The 18652-nt window shown below is 40.5% G+C and overlaps 1 protein-coding gene and 1 pseudogene across 1 annotated transcript; both read right to left on the reverse strand.

The window, feature by feature from the left end:
- Positions 1-191: 191 nt before the first annotated feature.
- On the reverse strand, positions 192-14211 carry col9a1b (collagen, type IX, alpha 1b). Its single transcript, XM_069713958.1, has 32 exons — positions 14078-14211; positions 13571-13633; positions 13433-13468; positions 13269-13331; positions 12223-12276; positions 11835-11870; positions 11707-11730; positions 11543-11596; positions 10400-10453; positions 10147-10179; positions 10010-10066; positions 9856-9909; positions 8306-8359; positions 8138-8191; positions 7917-7970; positions 7779-7832; positions 7602-7655; positions 7448-7501; positions 7258-7311; positions 6312-6356; positions 6165-6218; positions 6021-6074; positions 5852-5905; positions 5055-5126; positions 4829-4864; positions 4657-4701; positions 4517-4549; positions 4258-4404; positions 2587-2641; positions 1460-1648; positions 1279-1356; positions 192-780 (listed from the first exon to the last, which is right to left on the reverse strand). The coding sequence occupies exons 1-32, from the start codon at positions 14150-14152 to the stop codon at positions 584-586; spliced, it is 2040 nt and encodes a 679-aa protein (XP_069570059.1). The 5' UTR covers positions 14153-14211; the 3' UTR covers positions 192-583.
- A 105-nt stretch (positions 14212-14316) lies between these two features.
- On the reverse strand, positions 14317-18020 carry LOC138629968 (collagen alpha-1(IX) chain-like; annotated as a pseudogene).
- Between the last annotated feature and the right edge of the window lie 632 nt (positions 18021-18652).

The following is an 18652-nucleotide window of genomic DNA, read 5'->3' on the forward strand; positions in this document are numbered from 1 at the left end:
CAGACATGTAGAATTTCATTTTTAAAAAGGGTTTCCGGCAGGTTTATCTTTGGTACAATAGCACATAATGAACACGATAATTCAAACAGGCACTTTAACCAAACAGAATCCTGATCCTGATTTGTTTTGGATGATTTTTTTTTTTTTTAGATGTTCTGTGCAAAAGTGGAAGAGCTTTTTTTAAAAAAAAATTTGAAGCAAACCTTAAATGTAGCACACGAAAAGAAAATTCAGGCAGAGGTTCAGGAGAGTGGGATAAACAAACATTTTTGGTCATTTCATATCATCTCAGAAATGTGAGCACAATGGTGAATACATCAAAACATCTCTCGGGTAGAGGAAACACACCACAACAAGCTTGATTTTTGCAGCTCATAAAACACAATATTTTGTGTGTGTTTCATGACTCAGAGAAGCTGGATCCTTCTGATGTAGACGTGGCTGGCACAAAACATGCTCACAAGACTACAGGTTAATGTATCAGAGGCACCGTGTCAACCACAGCCCCTGGGAAGAGAAGTGTGGAAAATGTTGTGTCTCGGGAGATAATCCAACAGTCTTTCTGTCTCTGCCAGAGTGTCTCTTAGTTCCCTGCAGGTCCCTTCACATCCAGAGACTGGTGGGCGGCCCCAGCCTGGAGGTTGCAGGCTGATGGGTCGCAGTAACCATTAGGACCAGCTGCACCAGGAGGCCCAGGCACCCCGAGCTGTCCAGGAACACCAGGAGGTCCCCTCTGCCCGTCCCGACCATCCTGACCGTAGCCAGGTTTGCCTGGCTCCCCTGTGATCACAAAATTCATTTCATGCAGTTGCTAGGTTTGAAGTGTAGTTTCACAATTTTTCAAGTCTATCTCATTACAACAGTTACATGCCCTTATACGCAATGGACGTGTTTGCTTGCTGTAGTCATTCTTCCTGTCCACACAGGCTTCCCAAGTGATGAGGAACAAAACCCACAGTCCTCACAGCTAAAGGCGATATAAAGCTTCAGCAGTTTGAGGCAAAACTCCTCTTTTTGTTTCCTTGTTTTGTATTGAAAAGATACTCCAGAGACCATAACTTTGATAGATCTCTTTTCTTACTCTGCTGAAGCCTCATATTGGCTTCATTTTAACACATTTTTATACCAAACAAGGATAGTGTGGATGGTGTTCTCAGTCATATAAAACTAAGAACAGGATAAATTATTACAAACCAGAAAGTGTTTCCTTATGTGTAAGACAGACTTTAAAAAGGTGTACATACCCTTTAAGTCATGCAGAGGCAAAAATGTACTCACCGGGAAGTCCAGGAGGTCCTGGCTGACCTTTAGGTCCTCGCACAGTTGGCCCTCTGGACCCTCTGTCTCCCATTTCACCTGTAACATGTATCATTGATGGAAGGCATTTGTGTGCAGCAAAGACAGACATGCCATCGTTTTATTTCATGTCTGATTCTCTCACTCTCTCATTCTTCGTTACCTTTGGGTCCTTTCTGTCCCAAGTGTCCTGGTGGCCCTTTGAGCCCTGGAAGGCCTCTCATTCCAGCCTGCCCAGGGAAGCCATTGTCTCCTGGAGCCCCAGGGGACCCTGGAGGTCCAGGTTTTCCAGGTAGGCCAGCTATCCCAGACTCTGGCCTTCTTAAACTAGCAGCTAACTGAGCCAGTTGTTCTGTTGAAGCACAACAGAAAGAAAACGATGAACCATTAGATGCAAAACTGGCACCAAGACACTGAATGTTTCTGAACAGCTGTTTTTCAAGGGACTCTTTAAGACTCGAAACTTTGCTGTTAATCATGCCGTAACATAAGAAGACTGATTCCTGAAAGCCCAAAGCAATTCTCCTAGGGGAGATAGTCCAACAGCTCTTGTAGTTGTGTTTACAGTGAAGATCCCAAGCACTGCACTTGAGCGAGGTGAAACTGTGGTCATGATATCCCCCCAAGCCTCTCCTGTTTTTCAACCACTTTCCATAGAACCTCAGTAAATTGAGCAGTGAAGAGATAATACTCTTTATTTCGAGCAATCAGCGACAGAAAATGTATGTTCATGCTGCAGGGATCTAATATTAATCTCCTGTGACTCCTTGCTGCATGGTATTTTGCACTTAAGATTCCAGTTTTTAGCTCCTGATGAAAATTCATGCATTGGCTGCTAGACTGCTCTTTTTATTTTTATTTTTTTTTAAAAGGTTTCCTTTCCAGGCAGACTCTTCACATGGAGCAGAGGAATGCAGGTCTGCTGGAGGTGAAATTAATTTTTCAGCACATCGGGCATAAAAAAGTCATGAGTGTAGGAGATGAGTTGTGAAGATGTAAAAGGATGAGAATAAAGAGAACACAGGTGGTGACTTCAGTGAAACATTTCTAAAGCTCGGAGTAGGAATCTTTCATCCATCAAATAAACAAAGGCTGAAGCTTATTTCATGTTTTGGTTATGAGGCATTACCTTTTTGAACTTCAGAGTACTCAGCAACCACCCAGATCAATGAGACAATGGAGGGGCGGCTCTGTGTGTGCTTGTGTATTGAGGCATTCTGGGAAATATTAAAGCCACGAAATGAGGCTCAAGGGAATGATAAATGGGGTCAAAGGCCTGAATTTTCTTACCTTGCATGACTCGCATGCAAACTTGTTTGATGTGCTGATCACTCGGCTCTTTACCCTGCAAGAAAAAAGAGGACTTAACAGATTTCATGACCGTGTCTAAAACATTTACGTAAATACTCCAAACCAGTGTTATCATTTGAAAATCAGAGCTCCTCCTAATTTACTGACTTGCTTTGAATTTTGGGATTACTTGGGTTTAATAAACTCAAAGTGCACTATGTTAAAGCTAAAGGGAGGCTGCTCTCCTGAAAACAACAACACAAGTGTTGAGTTTGAGTTTGGATTTTACTGATCTTGATAAGGAAACATTGTTTTCACTTGCCTCCTCTACAGAGATGTCAAAGTGCGTGCGTGCCTGCGGCAAGTGGGGATGGCTCATATAAACTGAAGCATTTGGTGGATGCAAAAACTTTAAAATCTCAGTAAAACAACATTTCCACAGCATCTTGTTTTTGGAGTCTGCTGTTATTCCCTGGTACTTCAAATATTTGTGTATTTAAGTTTATTTGCATGAGTAAATATATATGAAGGCCATCGCAATGATAAAGATAAAAGTGGGAAGGGAGAAGCACTCTACTGGGCCTTTTTTTTTTTCATGTTCTGTAAAGTTCAGGCAAGATGCACGAGTAAAAATAAGTATTTTCTTGAGATTTGACCATAACAAGCGAAAAGTTGGAAGGATAAGTCGATGAGTAGATGGGAGTTAATAGGAGCAGACTGTGAATTTGTTTGAAAGTTATACTTGAAATGTTAACTGTGCAGAACACAGTTAGGTTTATTCAGAATTGGATATAAAAAATATCAGTCAGAAAACAAATTAACTTGACGGGAGTGACAGAGGAGGTTTAAGCTCAAAATACCATCATGGCTTTTTTTTGTCCATCAACTGGCAGCTAGTGAGGTTTATATTCCAATACAATTAAAAAGTCCGAATTTTGATGTGAAAATACAGTAAAAGGAAAGTTGTGCAGAATGTGGGATTTGTTGTTAAAATGTTTACTGTACAATAGCAAAATCGTTGTTGTCATTTTTGTGATTTTAATATAAACAAAACTACCAACATTGAGCCACCTGGAATTAACATGCGTCCCAGGTGATCCCTACCACTACCATGCTTCTCCACACGTGTCCCAAGTGACCACTCCCGATCGGATCGAATAAACATGTATATCCCATTAATAAACAAGAAAATCAACATGGAAACACGTACAGAAATGTGGGGGCGGAAGTCGTTGAAGCTACCGGCGTTTAACAAAATGAGACGTCCTTGCTCACTCGAGCCTCATTTTAATGCTCCATCAATATGAAATTTATGATGTACTTCACGTCTCTAACTTATTACTGTCGACTATACAACCAAATTATGTCGTCTCACAAAAGTTGAAGTGCTCTTAAGTAGAAATACAATAAATCATCCCATAGCCCAACTGCACTTCTTTTACTTCCATTTGTCTTTGTTGTGAAGCACAACAGGTTTTTTTGTTTTTTTTAAAGTGCTGTGTAAATAAACACGTGGTGCATTTACGACACAGGAAGTAGACAACATTTCATCATATTAGAAAGAAGTGGGAAGAGAGAAGTAAGTCTCAGGCTTCAGAGTTTTGGTGACTCGGCTTTTTTCTTTCTTATTCTGCCCCACTTTCTCTGTACGTTTCTTTCTCTCTGACTTACCGCAGGACCCTGGGACCCTCTGACTCCAGGTGCACCCCTGTTCCCCTGCATGCCCCGTGGTCCAGGTGTGCCAGGCGGCCCTTCAATGCCAGGTTGGCCTCGACTTCCCTCGGGACCTCTTCTGCCAGCCTCACCAGGGTTACCAGTCTGAACAGAAAAAAGGTAGCAGGCCCGATAAATGTTACTAAACTGCAGCACTTTCTTACTGGTTTGACACAACAGGAAAACAGAGCTGCTAAAATAATGTGTCTGAACTCACCTCTCCCTTCGACCCAGGTTCTCCTGCCTCACCCTATGACACCATTGATAAAACACAGAGGATGGAAACATCAGTAAATTTAGTCAAGTGAGGCTGAACAGTTCAAATAAGTGAAAATATTACTTAGTTTAACAACTTACAACATCTCCTTTGTCTCCAGGATTTCCCTCGTCACCTTGTTCTCCCTAAGAAAACACAATGTGTAAATCATTTATGCAAAGAAACCTACCTGTTATTGTATTTTAATATGTAATATGTATGTAGTATTTTAATATTAAGCAAGAATTCATCTTTAGAATCAGAGTTTCATACCTGCTCTGCTTTGGGTCCTGTTTCTCCACGTTCTCCCTGGAATTAACAAAATCCAAATGTGACTAAATGACCATTTCATGATGACCTGCAGAATTCAGAAGTGTATTTCTTTTGTCTACACTAGAGGGAGCTAATCAGCTGTTTGTTGCTGAGCATTAATCTCATTCTTACTTCATAAGACAATTGTCCTAAATGTTAGAAGGTCTTTCAGTGGTGGTTTTCTTACCCGCTCTCCTTTCACCCCAGGCAGGCCAGGAGGACCTGGGAGACCAGAAAGACCAGGGTCACCTTTGGATCCCTGTAAAAAAAAAAACACAAAAAAAAAACCACATGCATATCTCGTGAGTATAAGCAGGGTTGAAATGTTGAGGAGCCTTTAGAAGACAAGATAATTACTCTGAGGCGATTTCATAAATCCAGTGCTGAAACAGGTCAAATAGGAACAGTTTTAGTAAATAACTTGTTGAAACACAAATATGTTGTGAATTAGACATCCACATGCTGTGCTCGTAATTAACTTTTCTTTTTTTTTTTTCTTTTTTTTTTTAAAAAGCTTAGCATTGATAGTTATTCTCTCCGGCATGTTTGTGTGTGCCACTCTGCCTTTGATCACTGACAGACTGTCTGAGGAATGCCAGGAGAACAGAGAGCTCTTTCAGTCCCCTGCTTCGTCTCCCCTTACTGTGAAAATAGACCTCATGTGAGATCCCAGCTCGGTCTATTCTCTGAGACATTCCAGTCAGACAACAGCCAGGACTAGAGACTCTGAAGCTTCACTCATTTTAGCTTCTTTCATTTCAGAGCATCAAAATAAAACAAGTGGTAATTGATGTTTGGTGCCTTTCCCCGTGGATGTATTCTCCACAAGGTTTTCTGTTTATTACTTCTAACAATTGTTGGTTAACACATTGGCTTTTACAGGGGTTAAAAAGGAATATATTTTCAAAATAAAGGCATGGATAAATATAAAAGAAATTAAAATTTAATTAAATTGTCCTCTTCACTCATGTGTTCATAACTTACCCGGGGTCCTGGTTTGCCAGCCGGACCTAACGGACCTCGCTCCCCAACGTCTCCCTGCAGGGATGAGGAGAAAATGTTGAGAAAGTAAAGAAAATCAAAGGTTAGGTTTTGAAACTGACATATGAACAAAACAAAGTCAACAGAAAGTCAGCAAGAAAAAAATACTCACAGGCTCCCCGATGGGTCCAACAGGTCCCAACTCTCCTTGTTCTCCTCGCTCTCCCTGCGGTGTGACAATAAAATGAGACCGTGACACAAAAGAAGTGACAAAAAAAAAGATCAATGTTTCGACGTGTGTTCTGCTCGTACTTACTGGTTTTCCGGTGGATCCCATTGTTCCAGGGAGGCCGTCCTGACCACTGTCTCCCTGTGAAGAAACAATCAAAAGTACATTCGGATTTGAATAGTTTAAGACATTTTTTTATTCAAGAAACATTTAATAACTGGTCAATGGAACAACCTTTAGGCCACCCAAGCCTTTTGGTCCAGGTGCACCAGGCAGACCCTAAAAACAGAGAAGACATTTTGAGCTACAACAAAAACAAAAATAACATTTTGGTCCATTAAAGGAGAAATATTTCTTACAGGAAGTGTCATTTCTAAATTAAAATGCATCTAACTGTAAGAAACATTGGAGGCAGGTTCAGTGGCTCTGTATTTAAATCAGGTGATGATTTTGAAGTTTACCAACTCTTTCATAAAGCGCCAACAGTCAGTCAGGAAGGCAGAAAAAAGAAAATAGGAAGACAGTAATCACTGCTGTATGTGTACTGGTGGGATTCATTGATTATCTGTTTGAAATATAACCCACACAAAATAGATCAGCTTTATTATATGGTTAACACTTTACTTTGACAAGACACCTGTCATGTGTTATTTGGTCAGTTATGTCCCTTTTGATAAATGCAAAGTTAACGTTGTTTGGGATGTCTTTGTTCTGGATATTTAACTAACAAACCCAAACCTTTAATCCTCAATCTAACTACTTCTAACAGAGTCAGTGTCATTGAATAATTTCTTTAACTTCAGTTACAGTGGTACAGATCAGGGTGACATGTTTATGACAGTTCATGTTGTCTAGGTTCATGTCAAGTTGTCATAACAAACACATCCTAAACAGTGTCTACTTTCCATAAAAATTACATAATTGACCAAATGACTCTGAATGACAAACACTCATAATGACTCTTTCATGTTCATGAGGTGTCATGTCAGTCTTCTGCACACATATCAAGTGTTTCATGCTATAAAATTCAGAGTGCTCCTTGTTACTGCAGTAGAAATGTGGAGCTGAGTATTTAACTGTGCCTGAGCTATGATCCTTGAAACTGCTCCTGGAGAGTTTACTGAGGTCCAATCCAATCAGGAGCCATTTGTGGCAGTTTGGGGTCAAAGGTCATACTCACAGGAAGCCCCTGAAGTCCAACCTCTCCAGGAACACCTGAATTCCCAATGCCTCCCTGTGGGGAAACAGACAATGAAAAAAAAAAAAAAATGAAGCTACTTCTGCTCCAAACAGCAAAATAGCTAAGCCCTGTTTTTAAAAATATTACAACAAAACATTATTAGTATGAAGCGGTACAATTATTGCTCTACCTTTGCTCCAGGCATCCCAGGAATACCCTCACGACCATCCACACCTGGTAAGCCCTAGTAATTAAAAATCAGAAAGTAAAATTAAATTCCTTTTTTGTCGTGAATGTGTCTTGACAGTTATGGGATTCTTTGTCATCATTGATCAGACACTCACAGAGTCTCCTTTGGGACCTGGAAGGCCTGTTATTCCTCTGGTCCCTTGAACACCCTGAACACAAAGCAACAAAACATTTAGTCCATTCATATAACCTTTACAAACAATATCCAGTGACTCTTTTTATTATTTTTTTACATTTGAAACTGTTTATGTCCATGAGAATGAGGTACTGACCGTTTCACCATTAGGCCCAGGCTCGCCCATTACGCCTCTCTGGCCTAGATCTCCCTGAAACAATGCACTCAATTACATACGACTCACACAGGTCCCATTTCCTAAAGAACTGCTTTTTCTATTGAAGGATGAGCTTACAGTTGCCCCTGCGACACCCTGGGGACCTGGATCTCCATCATGACCTCGAGTGCCCTGCCAGAGAACAACATAAGTGTTAATTATTAGTATAATCTGTTCAAAGGATTCAAAGTAACAGTCGCTAATTATTGATGTAATTCACCCTGTATGTGTGAGTAATTCAGGAAGAGCATGATGTATGTGAAAGGTAACGCGGGCTTAAAAACCGTAGAATCACCTACCATCTCTCCCTTGGGGCCCATCATTCCTGTGGCTCCACGAATTCCCTGAGGTCCCTGAAATGACAAACAGATCCAGCAGGTGCCTCAGTGAGCAGAAAGAAGGGAACCCGACACAATGAAGAACAAAGTGTAAAACTCCAATATCATGTAATAAGTACTGTATCTAACCGTTGGTCCTTGAGAGCCGACCTCCCCTAGACTGCCCTGGTACCCCTCCTCACCCTGAGGGAATGAAAAGGAAAGAACGTCAGTAGAAAAACAGCATAAAGTTAATAAGTAGAAACACTAAACAGCAGATTTAACCACATTACAGAGTAATATTGAGGCCACACCCTCACACATGGTGAGACTGGCATCCCGTCAGCACCTCTCTTTGGCAGAAAAAAATAAAATGGATGCTGTTCTTATCGCTGTGTGTTAATTAAAAAATGAGTCATCCGTTCTGAAATGTGTTTAATATCCACTTTTAAATGGATTGCAAGAGGGCAAAAGCAGAGAAGTATTTAATTCCAAATAACCGTTCTCCAGCCTTGCAAATTACAAATAATTTCTGTGCCGTCTCTGGGGGAGACACGACAAAGCATTTCCATTAGGATAGATGGTGACTCTGGTCTCTGGCTGTGAACATTTTCTGCTGTTAAAAAAGATCATTTCTTCTTTTAAATATGTCTTTTAGACATTTAAACAATTCATAGATGATAGTAAAATATGACATACTAAACAGAAATAAATGCAGGAAAACAGGTCGGCTGTTGTTTATCGCACAGAACAGGAGGGAAATGAGAACAACATTTTTTCAAAGGGCTGATGAAACATTCAGAATTCATATTCCTTTGTTGGGACAATGTTTTCTCTCTTCAAACAGAGAAAGATGAAAGTCAGCCAAACCAGTGAATCATGAACAGAAAGGCTTTGAATTTTTACGGTTTGATGAAATTTTTTTTTTGTAAAAACCATCTTATTTTCACAGATATATAAGTAAAGGAAAAATTAGTGTGTGTGTTTTATGAAGTCTGGCATAACAGGACACTATCATGAATAAAAGATCAGTGCTAAACACATCTAATATCACATGTACTAATGTAATTCAAAAAACAAAGAGAAGCTCTGCATGTTTTTTGTATATTCCTTTTCCCTATCTTGAAATATTCCTCTTAAACCAACATCAGGTTATTGTTATAATGTTTAACTGTAAATATATTCATATTTGTGAATTTGTGAATGGAAGGCAGGCAAAAGGCTCCTCAGACTAAACCTCCAGTCAAGGAGAAAATCATTCTCAGGGACGGAGCGCAGACTGACAGTAAATCATATCCCAGCCGGGGGAGGGGGTAAAGGGAGATAGGCCCAGACTCATTTCCATTTATATAGTCCATGGGCACATTATAGGGAGAGGGTAGTTGTGCTTGAACATCATTTCAAATAAATCATCGTCCGTGCATCACAAGGAGTCTGAGGAATTACACAGAGGCTTGTATCACTTTTTCTCCAAATAGAGCAGCACGAATAACACTTGTCTCAATGGTGTCGGGAATACCCCTTTTTAAGTTGAAGTCATGCATATTTTCTTCTGATGTGGAACCTTGTGGCAGTCATTGAGGACATTCATGTATTTAGGTCCTTGTTTATGCAGTTTTAGGAGTATACATTAACTGTATGCAGTGTTTGTACCAATTCATATAATAGCAAACAGTACTTTCTCCCTAAATGTAATTTACCTTGTGCCCTTGTTTCCCAGGTTCCCCTGCTTCACCTTTTACACCTTTGTGGCCCTGAAAACATTCAGAGAATGAAAGGAGGACCAGTTAAACACACTGTGTTGTGGGACACTGACGTAAGTTTACAGCAACACAAAACTCTTTTTCTGTTCACCTTCATGCCAGGAAGCCCAGGATGTCCAGAAGTCCCCGGTGGACACGAGTTTGGACACTAAACAACAAACTAAAAGTCAGAAAGCATCCCTGCAGAAGAGAAAACGTATTCCTAAAATTCAGAAAACAATGCGTTACCAGTTCGGTATTGCCAAGCATTCCAGCTGCACCCTGAAATGGAGAGAAAATACAAGTTAACATTTTTATACTGCATGTTATCATGATGGATTAGAGGAACTTGAAAAACACTAAAAGAAGGACAGCAGCGTGCAGCATTGGCATCACTATAAGGCCAAAGAAATGACAGGCTTGCATCATACTACCTCCTTCATAGAATTTGAAGTCACATGTAATCATTTGCAAATCATGTCAGATGCCAAATGAAGCTTACTCTGGTCCCTGTCGGTCCCAGAGGTCCCTGTGGCCCTCTCACACCCATGGACCCCTGTGGGAAGAGACATGAGGGTGTCAAAACCTACTCAAGGAAGATGAATGCACTGTGTAAGTATGAGACAAAAGAGATGAGAGTAAAATAATATTTATATCGGAGGTTCAAGTGTACTGCTAATCAATAAATGAAATCATACATTACCCACTTACAATGTGATTTTCAGTGTTTATCTCTGGGCCACACGAAAGCTATCTATCTAGGTTCATCAGCGTAGCAGGCTCACTTCTATGTGCAAACAGTCATTCAGGGGAATTTGAATTGATTATTTCTACTTTGGCTGTAAGGTGTATTTTTAATGAATAGTTTCATATGATGCTTATTTAAATATTTTTGAGAAACTCTGACATTTATCAATATGGTGAAAAATGCTAGAACCAGACTGTAACTATACCTGTATATTCATAATCACTGGTATGACACTGACAGCCATAGCCAAAAGGCAAAACTGTTGTAAGAACAAGTCCTAACTATAATACACATGTAAATTATGGGATATAAAATCCTAATAAAAAAAATAACCTCTCTGATAATTTAATCTGATGACATGATTATTTTTTTTAATATTTTGTGTTGATTCTTGAGGCTTTATTTATTTTTATTTTTTTACTTAAAATGTATCAAAAAGCTGAATTCAATTTGACAGGAAAATGTACTTTTTGATTATATAATCAGTGTGTGATGCATAGTGAATGTGTGTGTTCTGTCACTATTTTGAAGTATCGTGCATCACACCTCTTTCAGTTCGTTGACACTGCATTACACAGTATAGTGGTATAAAGTACAGATGGGTCTTGTTTACATGAATCATAGGAGGAGGATGCTTTAAAGAATCTGTAAATAGGTTTCAGTGATGCCACTAATCCATCCAATGAAAGCAGCTTCACCTTTACCTTGTCACTTCCTCTTGGAGTGATTTTCACATTTTGGTTATCATCACCAGCACATGAAGATAAACACGCGTGATCTGTCATGGTAGCTCACCACCACTTCACTGCTCATGCTCGTAGTGTTTGACGCTGCAGTGTATTTTCTAGCCTGTAGACCTCATATAAAACACGAGTCAGTTTCTCTGTCTCTACTCACAGGTGATCCAACTTTTCCCACTTCACCCGGAAGTCCTCCGGGCCCCAGTGGTCCCTGTTCACAGTTCAGGTAATCATTGTTATTATCACTACTTGGATTTTAAAATTTTTTTTTTTTAAATGGTACCAAATATTATAAATTACAGTATAACCTGTGATACTTACAGGGGATCCATCTGGCCCAACACCCTAAAGAGACACATAGAGCACGACTCAGTGTGATGTAAAGAAATAAGAATGTGATTTTGATCTGATCCTCGGACTGGCAGTTTTAGAGAGGAAATGCTACTCACAGGTAGTCCACGAGGTCCAGTTGTACCAGGTTCCCCCTAAACAATGCAGATAAACATATTAGATACATCATATACTGAAATACTCTTTTCAGGTCAAATTGAGCTGTGTGAGCCTGCAGACGGTCCGCATTAACATTCCTCCAGCTCATCACATGACTGAGCTGGGCACACTTGACCCAGCAATGTTTAGCCTAATGAGGACCGATGTTGGGGCTTCATGCCCCACGGAGATTACACACAAGACTTGCAGGATTAAGTCTCATTTGTCATGAGGAATTGGTTTATGCACTGCGGCTCCTGCTGCCATGCCAAAAGACTGGACAGCAGCTTGGCACCATTTCACTGACAGTCTCTGAAGCAGAAAAGCAGCAGCTCATTAGTCACTCACTTTCTGTCCAGGGGGACCGTCAGGCCCAAGATCTCCAATGGGGCCCGTCAAACCCTGCAGAGAAGAGACATTCAGCTAAATGAATACATTAAACAAATTTTGAAGCATCTATTCACACCTAGATATGTTCGATATTTTGAAAAGATGTTCGCAGGTTTACACCCACTACCTCAGCCGGTGATGCTTTTGTGGATATTTAAAAATCCCAAATGACGTCATCATAACACAATGACACACGTGTGGGAGTGATCCTCTGCATTCATGAATGGGATTAACTGGACTTTAACCCACTCCTCTAAAGTATTTCAGTATGTCTTCATCAGGTCTTATTCTGAACATGCCATGACATCCACAGGAGTGTGTTCAACTTAACAAGCACACAGAAAAAGTCAGCACCGAGGCAGAGGGCAAAACTCTCAGACTACAAACCAAAGCAGAGCCACATTCCTCCGGCTCATTTCAAACAAGTGCACTGAAAGAAATCATTCCTCACTGTTTTGAGGATTCTCAAAGGGAGATACCAACAGAGGCCGGCCAACAAGGCTCCTATTGTTTTCAGGATCCTTGTAGGTGTACGGTGTATACAGGCAGTGAATCATAAAGCATAAAACAATTCCTTATACATTTAAATTCGAATTTAAGTGAGCTGATTTTAAATACATAAACCTTTAAGATTAACTAAAATTATCTACAGGGTCTTTATCATCAACACCAGTGTAATGTTTTCCTAACCTGCCTTTCCACTTTGAAAGGAGCCAAAGTTAATTTCACTCAGACCCTTGTTTGCCCTCTTACAAAGGACATTTGGATCTGTTCATCCTGTTTAAGAAATTCCTCACATTTTTGCACACATGTCCCCAAGATCTCCCACTTCATCTGCAATTTCATTGGTCACTCTGCAAGACTCGTTTGTGCAAATAACCTATACGGGTGGGAGGGTCACACTTTGTGGTTCCACCCCCTTTGCAGGTTTAAAGAGTGCATGTTGACCTCTTCACAGCCCACAATGCAGCCAACATATAAGATATTAAAGATAGAGTGCTTACGTCATTTCCAGGAATTCCAGGTAGTCCAGAGGAGCCGGGTTTACCTGCATCTCCATTAGGTCCCTGAAAACAAAGGTTCCACATACACACAATTCACTGAAAAGAACTACAATGAAAACCAATCCAATACATCATTTAAAGTTTTCATGAAATGTAATAGTTACAGTTGGACCGTCCTCGCCATCCTCTCCCCTTTCACCCTAAAACAACAGCGATTCAGTGTTTATAGTGAAGGAAATGATGAACTATTTGCAAACTATCTGGAACATTATAGACAATGTTGCAGAGCTGAAAGGACTTACAGCAATGCCATCAATTCCTGGTACACCTGCAGGTCCAGGGGGGCCAGGGGTTCCTTGGCTCCTCTGTGTAAAATAATAATATTGTAATAAGAAAAAAATATCTCCTTAAACTTCTCAAAACAACCCTCTTCTAATAAGAAAAAGAGAGAGCAGGTGCACAGCCTGATTGTACACTCCTCGAAGGCAACACTGTGTGTGGAAGACCGAAATAGCTTACAGCCTCTAAACTATTTCTGCTTCAAATTCATCAGCATTTGACTGCACATTGAAAAAGAAAAAGTTTAAAAAGAAAACATCAGACAAAAGTTGACATGTTACTTGTTTTTTTCTCCAGATGTGTAAGAAATTTACTGAATAAAACATTCCCAGCCTCTCACCACAGCTGCAGGTTTTATCTTATTATTTGGCAGAAGCACCCACAGAACACTCACCTGCACCTCTGCCACATCAGTCTACACACACACACAAAGAGAGAGAACAGAGAAAGAGAAACATTATAAGTCTTACTTGAGAGGAGCAAATAAGGACGAGCTGCAGGAGCAGCACCAGAATTGGCCCTCTAGCGCTTGGGGCCCCAGCCATGATCTCCCACGTGCAGGAAAGGTAAACGTGGTAGTCCTTTTCTGGGATTTGTTGGGTTGCAGGAGCCTCAAGCAAAACAACCCAACTGAATCCGCTTCTGCTATCTAGACCGTCCGAGGTCCAATAGCTATCAGGGGGCTCATGTATATTCATACAATGACTGGTTATAGGAAGGGATTGGAGGGTTTGTTGGGGGACACCACGGGGAGGGGCCACACTGCGGAGACCACCAATAGGCAGCATCAGCGGGTTATTTAACCTCTCCCGTGACCCAAAATGATTTTATACAAACTAGTTTTTGGTTTAAACTATTTAAATAGCTTTAATTATCAAAAATGGCTTAAGGAAACGACTATATTAGGACACAAAGATCCAATTTTGGCCTCGAACTTGTCCTCTCGCACACATTTTGGATTACTTTTACGCGCAAGACATGAATGCTGTCTGATTTGATTTTCCTCTCCATTATTACAGCAACTCGAGCTTCTTTAGCTAAACCAGTATTTCATATTTTTAACTTGTGGCCTGAAATCTTCAAAGTACAGATTAAAGATGATTGTGTTATGTTCCTTCTTACCGATGCTTACCAGCCGTCCTGGCTGGGAGGTCATAACACGCTTCTGTCTGGGCTCGCGTCACATCGCAGTGAATCACCATTGACTTGAGTTCAAACTTCATTTAAAAAAAAAAAAAAGAAAGAAAAAGAAAGAAACATAAAAAGATCAGCACAGCATCACCATCGCCCTCTATCGCCACTGCACCCGAAAGCACGAGGCTGTTTCCATTAACAATTTAGCCTCAGTCTGTAGCATAAGATAAAAAGAATAAAATGTTTAAAAAAAAAAGAAAAGAAGAAAGAAGCAGAAAGCACTATGTTTGCACAGTAAATTAGTTACAGCCTGGGATTCATTACTGAAACATTAGTATATGGGCTTTAAATATTTACAATGCTGGGAGCTATACTGTGCATAAATGGGAAGTATGGATTCATGGTGGGATGTGCACTGCTTTTGTAATTGCGCACAAAAATAGGCACGATTCTGAAAGCCATGCATTTGACCTGAGTTTGTGCACAACTCGTGTCCTTGACCAGAATCGGCAACAAATACCACATTTTACCAGGTAAAAGCCTCAATGGAGGGACAGCAGACAAACCAAACAGGCTGAAGAGAAAACTCGGGGATTTCCACACTTGTGCATGTCAAGTGTGCCCCGAAGGAAACAGGGAGGAAGTCCTCTGCGTATAATCAAACGAGGGTCTATAAAAAGCCCAAACAACTCATCATTTTAGGTGTAGCCACAAACTTATGGCATCACGTAAATTTAGTAATACACACACCACAATGATAATTTATTGCGGACTGAAAGTGGGTGAACTTTATAGTATTACTATCACTGTCACAGTAGACGTACCGGAACTGCCATCAGTGGGTTGTCCTTGAGCTTTCCTATCAGCGTGAAGCCATCCAGAGTGACTTTTCTCCGGGGGGTATATTCTGAGAACCGATAAGGACGCAGTCCACGAAAAGGGACACAGAGTTCCTGCTGACGTGCAGCACCACTTTGTGCCACTGATCATTGAAAAGAAACCCCGGGGCGCTGAAAACCACAGAGTGCCTGCCGGCATTTAGCGCTGTGAAGGTAAACTCCACAGACTTGGACTCCCCGTTGAGTCTGACGGCCAGCTGCTCGGCGCCATTGACGTCCTGCATTTGCCAGATATTCCAGTTTTTATATATGGTGCTGCCACTCATGCGCAGCATGGCCACAAATGCAAACTCCTCCGGGAGTCCCAGTGGATAAGCTGATCTGAAACATAACAAAACGACGTTTATTAAACCCTCAGATGACGTCGTCATTTAAAAATCAGTACTCGTATTTACATTATTTATTTACAGTGATTGTGTCACCCTGCTTTGTATTGTATCATCCGTTAAGGGCTTACTCTGCTTGTAATGGTCACATGATATCTCTAATCATATAAAAGGTCGTATTTGTGTTTCAGAGGGACTCAGATAAGGCCGATCTTTGATGTTCAGGACCATGGACAGGGTGAACTGCGTTATACCAGCTCAGCCACTGGATGTCAGTGTTCACTCGTGCATTGTAATGCTCTGCAGCTTACCTTGTGTTGATTCTGAAGTTGAAAGTTGGGCCTATTTGATAAGCAACATCCCGAAGAGATGGTCCAACAACCTTTTTAACAGTGCCTCTTCTTGCCAGCTCAGCGATATGGAACTGGGACATGATATAAAATCCTGAGGGTACATGCACAGAAGCGTGGTTAAATACAAAATCATCTCACAGGGTTCCCTCAGGATTTTAAGTCGAGTCTTCTGCATGATGAAGAACCTACAGGCTACATCTTTCAATGTTATATTATTGGTGTTAAAGTTTTCCTATAATGTCTCTTCAGAGAGAAAGTGTTTGTGGTCAAATGCCACACTGAACAGTTATTGTAGAGTTTCCCTACCAATAATATATGTAATATCCCTTTGTAGGCTATATTTTCATGTTAAATATACAATATTTGCTTTGTGTTTTCAGGCAGTACTGTAATGTTTTGTGAAACCACCTGGGAAATGATCGTCCCCGATGCTGATCTGAGGGCACAAGGACTGCTGCTCCAAATGAATACCAACTTGAGATGAAAATCTCACAGCTGCAAGATGGAAAAAGAAAGCAGCCTGTTAGTAGTCAAAGTGTCACAGTGTGTGTGTGTGTGTGTGTGTGTGTGTGTGTGTGTGTGTGTGTGTGTGTGTGTGTGTGTGTGTGTGTGTGTGTGTGTGTGTGTGTGTGTGTGTGTGTGTGTGTGTGTGCGTCCTGCGGGGATGGAATAAAAGCTCAGTGTTTGGAAAGCTGCACCACTGCCTTGAATAAATATTAGACTATCTCTGCCTGTTTGTGGTGTCCTCTTTAACACTTGAGGTCTAGATTTGACAGTTTTTACACATCTGGACAAAAAGTTAAAGGTCTTTATCAAGTTTGAATAAACAGTTCACATTCAACAGAATCAAGGTGGGTGCTAGCACTGTTCACATGTAGGCCTCGGGGTCTATACTACAGCCGAACACTTATGCCAGTCGTGTATTTATCAATGCATTTTACTTTGAGAAACCACTTAGTGCACTGTTGAATCAATTTACATGCACACAGCTGTACTCCCTGACACAGTTACACAGACCCACATGCATGTCATAAAAAATAGATAAGTACATCAGTGTGCACTGAGGGAAGATAATGTAAACAGTGAATGGAAAAAAAAAAACAATGTCGTTTTATAAATAAGTGTCTTTTATCAATGAATGTCTATTAGAAAGTTTTTTGGCTATAAAATAGATCTGCAACATGAAATGACAGAGCTCTGAATACCTGACTGCATACGTGAGTAAAAAAGAAAAGTGTAACCATCGAGAAACCGCTTGGAAAAAAGAGGAACAGCAGTCACAAGTACAAACCAACCAGTAACGATATGAGTATGACGGGTTGAGAAAAACTGCTAATTAAATGTGACTCATGTTTCCAGCAACTCATTGCAGTGGAAATTGTATTACTTCAAGGATGAAGTGTTGATATTGAAATGTTGACATTATTTTATCTCCCTGTGTCATTTGTTTTCTCAGGAAGTGCACCGTGCAGTGCAGAAGATTACTTACTCTGAGAATGAAGTCCAGTGCAAATGTTCTCTGGGATCACATAGCAGCACAGTGAGTACAGGAGGATATTTCTGAAATATATTCAGAAGAAACCAACAACCTTTTAAAAAAACATTTGTTTGCAGAATGATGGTAAATTATAACTATCACTTACACGGCACATTCCTCACACATTATCATGATTAAATGACTTACCTTTTGACTCCACTCATTTCATAGCTTGATATGGAAATGTTGGATTTTTTTATTTTTTTTCAAACTGCCATTCAGGAGCCAACACAACCCTGAATTGTTGCTGTCAGCAGGAGTGAAAACATTCAGGTCACAGTGTGAGGTCTCTTATTGGCTTCACTGTTGTCATTTATTTGGGGGAGTGATTCAACAGTCTCCTTAGTGTCAACTTTGCTCTCCTGCAGCCACCTTGGATTTATTGTTAGGCCTTATGTTTCTTCAAGCACATAATCCCAGTATGGTATCCCATTTGTGGTTCTATATTTATGAGACCAAATAAATTAGAAAAACCAAATAAATTAGCTATGAAAAAGATAATGTCATCCTGCAGTGACTTTATTTTCCCAGCAGTCCTGGGATCTACATTCTCTGTGATCTCTATGGTTTCATGGTATTCAGACAGCATTGTTTCCAGTGCTGTCCAAACTGAATATCAAGAGACGCTGAGTAAGGAGCGATGCAAGCTGTGTTTGCTCTGTCAGGCAAAGAGGCAGAAACAATTCTTTTGTAAGGAGGCAATAAGGTGTAAAACTTTGTAACATGCAGAATCCCAAGAATTGCATTGTGTTGATTACCAGGAAACTCCTGAACTTTTCATTTGGTAAATATTGTT

Source organism: Brachyistius frenatus, unplaced genomic scaffold (assembly GCF_029030835.1).
Source record: "Brachyistius frenatus isolate BFR_SWC_R1_liver_20210118 unplaced genomic scaffold, ASM2903083v1 Contig_124, whole genome shotgun sequence".
Classification (NCBI taxonomy): domain Eukaryota; kingdom Metazoa; phylum Chordata; class Actinopteri; family Embiotocidae; genus Brachyistius; species Brachyistius frenatus.

What these genes read in the sequence shown, in the direction of transcription:
- col9a1b (XM_069713958.1), bottom strand. Translation starts at nt 14,152, where the DNA reads ATGGCTGGGGCCCCAAGCGCTAGAGGGCCAATTCTGGTGCTGCTCCTG. An exon ending in CTGGACCTCGTGGACTACCT is followed by an intron (nt 11,731 to 11,834) that starts GTGAGTAGCATT and finishes GTGTCTCTTTAG; the next exon opens with GGTGTTGGGCCAGATGGATC. An exon ending in AACCTGGGTCGAAGGGAGAG is followed by an intron (nt 4,405 to 4,516) that starts GTGAGTTCAGAC and finishes TTTTCTGTTCAG; the next exon opens with ACTGGTAACCCTGGTGAGGC.